We start from the raw sequence: 8732 nt of genomic DNA, 5'->3' as shown, positions 1-8732 counted from the left end.
TTAATGATATCTGTTATTTCTCATGTTTCCACTCCCATGTCTTCTATTCAGGCTAGAGGTCGTGGTCATTTGTTGTCCTCTTGTCCGTCGTTCTGGGCAGTCCTTCATGAGATGATCTGGTGAATTGCATATGAAGCAAGTCCAAGAGTTATTGCCCTTCCGAGGTTCCATTCTCTGTGCACTTTCCAGTTTATCTAATCTATTGATTAGTAACTTGATTGTATGTTCCAAGTTATTTGATTTTTGCTCTCCAGTTAGCTGTTTGACTATTTGTTCTTGATCCACATGTCTAACATTTATTTTCTTTTTATCCCCATCCCCCATTATTGACTCGTATCTCTCAATGACATCTACCGCTTCTGCAACAGTGCTACACTCCTTGTCAATACAACGGCATTTCATTTCAACGGGAATAATTTTGTAAAGGTGGTTCAGGCCCAGTGATTCCTGAGCGTCAATATCCAAGTTACTATAAGCTTTTTGTGATAATTGCCGTATATCGTCTCCAATCTCTGCAATACTTTCTCCAGGCATCCGCTTACGCATTTCCAGTTTTGAAAGCCACCTATTTTTGTGTTTTGAGCTACCAAATCTCTGGTTCATACGCTGAACAAGAATTTTAAACGTGCGTCTTTCCTCAGGAGTTAGAAAGTCCTGGCTTGTCCACGTAAGCTAGCGGCTAAGAAGAGAAGTTTTGTCCTGTCGTCCCAGTGGCTTAGTTCAGCGCAGTCTTGAAAGTGAGAAAAGTATTCCTCCCAACTTTCTTTTCCATTGTAGGGTTCGGGTTTGATCAGAAGTGTAGAAATGCGATTGTGATCACTATGTGCGTCGTCAGCTAACTGATAATCAGATCGCCGACGGAAAGTACGTCCTACTTCGTCGTTGTCGTCGTCGTCACTGGCATGTCTTTCCAAAGGATTTTCATTTGCCATTAAATATTCGTCATCAGTGTTCCTCCCACAGACATCTGTTTCGTCCCCTTGGCCTAACTGAACATTTCCCCTATGTTCATTTATAAATACTTCAGGATCCGGCGAAGTAGCATCCTCCATTTTTAACTACTCAGTATAAGAACAGTAACAAGAACATATATACATTGCTATTTAAAAATAGATTTTTTATTCTCCACCACACGACACTGTCCGCAATCCACTCTACTTCAGTTCTTGACAGGTACTAAAGTACGGGTTCGTATCCTAGATGTCCTCGTAGATGGCAGGACATCCCACCTCTGACACCAAAAATTGTAAGCTTCCTCAGCACCCTGTCAAATGCCGATCAGCTTACAGTGTTTCCATCCCGTGTAAATTCAGTTAATTACATTTTATCAGGACTACTTATGACATCCGTCCACACATAAAAGGGGGGGGGGCATCCTCAGCCCGTCGCATGTATTTAAACACCCTAAATAATTTACTTCACATCCTTGTAAATCATAACCAAGTTCCATTTCTCGTTTCAAATATTTCATTTAATAAAGACTTCAAAGTTCAATGAAATATAACAAAACAGTCAGTACATCTAGATCTATGAGTATATATATAAAGTCCTAGCTCAAACATCTCTGACCTAATAAAATACAGTGGATTGCGGAGTCCGTGCGGTGGAGAAATTATACGCTACTTACTGTAAACCAAGTATTATACGCGTGCGATAAATATCCGCGAGTTCCGCGAGTAAACTCTGCTCGCGGATATTTATCGTCGCGAACCAGTTGTTCATTTTCCCATGTTATGATTAGAGTTATTTGCCCTTTTTTGAATACCGATCCCGGCAGTTCAATAAGTAATCACAGAAGAACTTTAGTGTTCTAGAAGCAGTTGAACTTTAATTACAAACATTCAGAAAAAAATATATAAACGAATTGCAGATCTAAAACTATTTGTCTAAAAAGGATTAAAATTCAATAATTGTTTAAGCTTGTGTTATTATTGTTCTTTATTGTCACAAACGAGTTAGAGATAGCCTGGTTAATTACGACTAATTATGGCCCAGTCCTGCTCCGTCCCAACCATTTATAATAATTGCCCTTTGGCTATGTAGATCTTGTAAAGCGTCGATTACCCAATTAGCATGAGGTACTTTTACACGTCTTGACAGTTTGAAATCAACTTAAATATCCTCGATTTTTTTCCCGATTTTCATTCGAGCGTTGTGAATAAAGCGTAAGAAGTATTATCTCATGGTAACATTTTACCTACTTTAGGTGCGGATATAAGATTTTTAAAAATGGACGCAATGCACAGAATGTCTTGAATGATAATGCGTAAGCAGTACTCACAGTAGCATTTTACCTAGTTTATGGGCGGATATAAAATTTTAATCTGATACAAAAAAATACTTGTGGAAATAAAAAAAAAAATGACCACTTGTTCGCGGAAATAAATCGTCGCGGATTAGTTCTCTAGCGGTCATTCGCGAATAAAAAATGACGCGTAAAATAATTGGTTTACAGTAATTTGTATTAGTTTACATTATTTTCTCATACTTAAGTCGCTAGTAATTTACAGTCAGTGATGTTGATGACGTAATATGATCTGATCATTACGATCGTTGTTGTGAAACTGGCGTTCGCTGCTTATATATATAACCCTCTGTAATGGTCACGTGATCACAATTAACCAATGAATAATTGTTCTTTCTAGAGAAACTCAGAACTACTTTACGTACATTTTGTGTAATACAAAGAAAATAACATCGCTAAAAATGTCCTTTCTACATGTAAAGTAGGAGCTATAAATTCTATTCGATATGCATAATAAACAAAATAAGTTTAACAAACAATCTGTAATAAAACGGACACACACAATCCTCGGCGTAGTAATACCGGACACACATAAGTATTACGCTACAAATTCAAGTTCCAAAACATTTCGTCAAATAAAACATAATAAAATGACAATACTACAATAAAATAACATTTAACTATCAATTATACATATCTGAGGACACGGACAGTGTTATTTCGATCTTATCAATTGTAAAACAACAATGTTTATGTCACATGACTATTTTCTTCGTAAGAAAGATGGCAAGCGCCCAATTTACAACACATGCGATGATGCTGAAATAAGTAAGTAAATTACAGTCGTAATATGGTAGATAATGATGAAAAACTGACATATAACATCTTAGTATCACTGTCCCTTACTGTCTGTTCAACAATATCTCGCTAGATCGTCTAGTAATACAAAAACAACATTTGTTTACATTACAGTGTCGAAGTGCAATGTGTATTGCATCAATAATTCAAGTAAACAAAAAGATAATGAAATAACATGAACAATAAAACATTTCTAGTAAATTTACAACTGGATGCTACTTTACTTCACTAAAAACACCACCATCAGCCTGTGATTAATATGCAAAATTCTAAAGTCCAACCCCCATGCATATTACAGTACTCTTGAAGTTTATCATTTCTCCTTCACTACTGTCAATGTCTTAGTGAGGAGTAAGAAAACAGGCTTTATAAAATATTTACTGGAACCCGCTATGTAATTTTATTTGTACGGATTTTTATGAAGTTTCAACAATGATATGGTAATTCATTTTGGTTATTTGGAATATTAAAAAATATTCAAAACCGACATACGATTTCGAAGAATTTCCTCCTTAGAAAGGAAGCTAAGAGTATAAGTAGGATTGCCACTATTGTAGAATTGTATACATATTCCTCTTTAATATGTTTTATATAATGAGCCTTACAAACAAAGATAATGTTGTTACCTGCTTTGTCAGCAGGGAATAGTTCGTACTAATCGTGTAATCTACAGTGTATCTAATTCTTTTTTTTTCACTTCTTACTATTAAATACAGAAGGATACATGTAGATAGTTTTCGTATTGCCTCTCAATCGTTTAATGTGCGATTTTAACATACATTTGATACATTTAACCCATTCTGACAAAGTGTCAAGGTCTTCTTTTTCATGTCTGACTCATAAATGCCAAAATATAGGTGCCAAAGTATGGGCTTTTAATGTAGGCATAGTATCAGCACATAACGTGAAAGTATGGGCTTATAATGTCAAAGTTTTTGTATACGAGGGGTGTTAGAAAAGTTCGCGGACAAGTTCTATTGTAAGCGCGCTATTTCCACGAAACCGGTCAAACTTTCCAGATAAAATCTTTACCCTTTTCCCAATAAATATACAAGAATTTGGTTCTCTCCGGTGATTATTGAAATATATACAGCTTTTTTATTTTGATAAAACTTGCTTCACGGAGCATGCTACATTTTGGCACGTTTACATCACAAAGACTCTTTATTAAAATTAAAAATTGCACAATTGTAGCGGAAATAGATTTATGATATTTTACCTGCCGCTAAAGTATTTATAAAACGTCACTGGGAGAAAATTTGATCTAAACTGTTTTATATCCGTTTATAAATGATCAACGCCTGAAAACACAGCCAAAAATCGGAACGTCATTGAGCGTCATGGAGCACTGCACTGCGTAAAAATTATGTAAGCAGATTGGAAAATGTCTAAAAAGAGATTAAAATGTTCAAGATGCTGCCGGGAATTTCCTACACCTACAAAGGACAAGTTTTCAAATGGTTGTAGCTTCATCAGAATGAAGGATTAACATTTTGAACGATTAACTCCATCGATACTTCAATACCCCCGTATCGCATGGACGTTGCGTTGCGCCTATATGGTTTTGCACACTTTCTATACCTGATCGATTTACTGCATAGACTTTTATAAAGATCTCAATAATATCCAAATCAGTACATAATATATTATAGTAGAAAAGTAACATGTCTTGATAAAGATATTCAATTTTAAAGTAGAAAAATATTAAAGAAAAATCTGAAGAATTGAAAGATTTATAGAACTGCGACAAAGCTTAACGGGTTGAAATCTGGTTGTCACGTCGCCTTACGTCAAGTGGTTGCTCCGTGAATCCCATGACCTTATAGTAAAAATTGTGTAAATTTTCAAGATTTTATCATATGGACCTGATTTTTTACATACCAATAAACAAAATGTGGGAATTTATTCATACATAGGTCATACTTCAAAGTACACAATAGATTTTCCGTAATTCAATGTGTCCGCGAACTTTTCTAACGACCCTCGTATAATGTCAAAATTTGGGCTTGTCATGTCAAAGTTTTGGCTTGTTATGCTACATAACAAATACACTGTAAAGAGTTATTGCACAGATCAAGCGATATATATAAAGTAAAATCTTAGATAAAAGTATTCACTACAATAACTTAGAATTTCGATGAAAGTGGAGATTTTAAAACAAAGTGAGTGTTACAAATTATGACACTTTTCTTTATTACCTTTCTACGGAAGCGTATTAGGGCCGCAGCAGTATTTTTTTTAATTTGTTATAACAAATTAACAATTTGTTATAACAAATTGATAATTTGTTTAAACAAATTATTAACAAAATATTAATTTGTTATAACAAATTATTAATTTGTTATAACAGATTATTAATTTGTTATAACAAAATAGTAATTTGATAAAACAAATTACTATTTTTGACAAAATTTGAAATTTATACAATCTACGAAAGCCTGATCAAATCAAAAATCCAAGTTTATATGGGATTTATGAAAATAATTTGCAAATGTCAAAGTTTTTGGCAAAAATAAGGCTTTAGGCCATATAAAATTGAAATCTTGGTTCTCAGGCCCGCGCGCATCCGTTCTGAGGTAGCCGCATTGCCGATTTTATTGAATTTTTGATGAAATAAAAAGTTGGTATTGCGGAGACCAATCCGGGAAAAAAAATTCCGACCTCATTTGTTTCGTAGTTTAGTATTCAAATATCACTTCCGGTAGCCATTTACAATGAGATTTTGGCTACTTCGTTTGAAAATACATTCAAGGACATTACCTACGATGTTTACACGCTGTTAAGCAGTGGATAAAGCAGGAATTTTGACCAGAAATGGAAAGTATATCTGTGATTAAAAAAAATATCTTTATGTTAAAGAAAATTCGGAAATTAAAATTAAAAAAAATACCTCCCTCATCTACTTTATTGCCAATAAAATGAAAAATAAAATGCCGCTCTCCCGCATCTGTTTTGGAGAAAATAGGCCTGAGAACCAGGGAATTAAATTTAGATAGCCTTAGTGGGACTATTGAGAGCTTTTCCAACAGGCTCTTTTTTTTTATTATTATTATAAAAATTATAAAAATTACATGCATACAGAAGAATTGAATGACACATTAGGAATTTAATATCTAATTTCAGCAAGAGATACCCACTCAAGAATATTGTGGGTTTTATTTTTTCTTTCGTTTTCCCAGGAAGGTTGTTACGGACTGTGTTTTTTTTTTCTTGATAATTTATCCGCAAATTCATTTGGTCAATGGTGCCTCTGTTGCTCATAGCTTTATAGGAAACCATGGAGATTCACCATGGGAGCAGATCCAGGATTTTGCATATATAGAATTGGGTTTGGTTTAAAGATTTTATTCTTTACTCATGAATTGGGTTGAACAGTAGACATAAATGCCTGTCGAAAAGCAATATTCAAAGTAGATCATATCACATGTAAAAAAGAATCCAGAGAGAGAGAGAGAGAGAGAAGGGGGGGTGAAAATGAACAAAATCAAAACACAAACTAGAGATACTGTGAGCAATGAGCTGACTAAATGATACCCCCCCCCCCCCGCCTCCCATATGCTTATCAAGACAAAGTCCATGTTTAGCTGTGGCCAGGAAACCCAAAATATGTGTCGGATCAAAAAGTAAAATAGGAGGTGCACAATGGCAATATGTTATGTAATAAAGATTCTGTGAAAGTTTCATTGAATTTCACTTCGTAGTATAAGAGGAGTTGCGGATAAGAGATGGGTACTCCAAAGCGTAACAGACGGACGGACGGACATACCGATTACAGTTTACCCTCCCACTTTTCAAGCGGGGGGGATATAATAAAACAATTTATATTGTAACATTCTTTTGCATGGCTCAAATAAGATAATATTTTTCCTAGCATACGAATTGGGTGATATGACTGTGCAGAGTCGGAAAGGGGGGGGGGGGGCACGTATGGACAAACTTTCATTAAAGCTTCTAAGAATAAGCTATAAGGAATAGAATCTAGGACATTGATGCAATTCATCATGACACTGATGTTTGAAGTGAAAACTCTGAGATGCTAGAAGAAACATATAGGTCAACTTTGCAGACTGTATGCTTATTGTTTCACAAATTCAATATTTCAATGATTTCTAATCTGATATAGATTCCATAGTTCTGTGTACATGTCAAATATCCAAAAATAGTAATTTGTTATAACAAATTAGTAATTTGTTATAACAAATAAATAATTTGTTTAAACAAATTAATAATTTGATATAACAAATTATCAATTTGTTTAAACAAATTATTAATTTGTTATAACAAGTTATCAATTTGTTATAACAAGTTATCAATTTGTTTAAACAAATTATCAATTTGTTATAACAAATTATCAATTTGTTATAACAAATTAGTAATTTGTTATAACAAATTATCAATTTGTTATAACAAATTATCAATTTGTTTTCACAAATTAGTAATTTGTTATAACAAATTAGTAATTTGTTATAACAAATTATCAATTTGTTTAAACAAATTAGTAATTTGTTATAACAAATTATCAATTTGTTTAAACAAATTAGTAATTTGTTATAACAAATTATCAATTTGTTTAAACAAATTATCAATTTGTTTAAACAAATTATCAAGTTCTTATAACAAATTAGTAATTTGTTATAACAAATTATCAATTTGTTTAAACAAATTAATAATTTGTTATAACAAATTATCAAGTTGTTTTAACAAATTATCAATATATTTGTTATAACAAATTATTAATTTGTTATAACAAATTAATAATTTGTTATAACAAATTAATAATTTGTTTAAACAAATTAATAATTTGTTATAACAAATTAAAAAAAATACTGCTGCGGCCCTAATACGCTTCCGTACCTTTCCACCAAATGTGTTGCATATGCTGTTATTTATTTGGTGACACGCCAACGCAGACTGGACTTTGATTGTCGAAATGATTTCAACATTGATAATTAAAGGATGGGAAATACTTTTCTAAGAAGGAAAGAGAGGAAAAATTGACTCTGATGTGGGATTTCTTACTCTAAAGTGAAGGGGCCCAATTTATAAAAGAACTTACGACTTAAACCAAATTTAATTCTTCATATAACTTTTTAATTAATATTTATGGCACGCCAAATTCACAAAAATGATCTAACCATAGTTTCACAGTCGATAAACTAGGTTTATCGGTTGTAAACTATAGTTTACGGACTGTAAACTATAGTTAACAACGTTAATCTATATTTTACATCTGTAAACCATAGTTAACGCGATAATCTATGTTTCACAACCGTAAACTATACTTAACACCGAAAACGATCATTTGCGATTGCAAAACATAGATTATCTGATAAATACAGTTTCACGATTTGTAAACTATAGTTTACAAAACGTTAACTATAGTTAACGATCTGATAAATATAGTTTCACGATTTGTTAAACTATGATTAACAACTCTTAACTATAGTTTACGATTGTAAACTATAGTTTACAAACGTGAATCTATGTTTATCAACAAAATCTATTGTTAACGCTTTATTCAGACAGATAAACTTAGATTAACATTCGTAAACTATAGTTAACGACCGTTTACAGATGAAAACTATACTTAACGAATCGTTAACTATTCTTAACGAATCGTTAACTATAG

General features: G+C 32.8%; 1 protein-coding gene across 1 annotated transcript; it reads right to left on the bottom strand.

Annotated features, from left to right (window-relative positions):
• Nucleotides 1-603, bottom strand: LOC134266883 (uncharacterized). The gene has a single exon (XM_062749087.1). It carries the CDS (start codon nucleotides 601-603, stop codon nucleotides 1-3), a length of 603 nt encoding a protein of 200 aa, XP_062605071.1.
• Between the last annotated feature and the right edge of the window lie 8129 nt (nucleotides 604-8732).

Source organism: Saccostrea cucullata, unplaced genomic scaffold (genome assembly GCF_032062105.1).
Source record: "Saccostrea cucullata isolate Sc308-1 unplaced genomic scaffold, CSIRO_AGI_Scuc_v1 ctg10054, whole genome shotgun sequence".
NCBI lineage: Eukaryota > Metazoa > Mollusca > Bivalvia > Ostreida > Ostreidae > Saccostrea > Saccostrea cuccullata.
The sequence above is the reverse complement of the archived record's forward strand: the minus strand, read 5'-3'. Positions and strand labels throughout refer to the sequence as shown.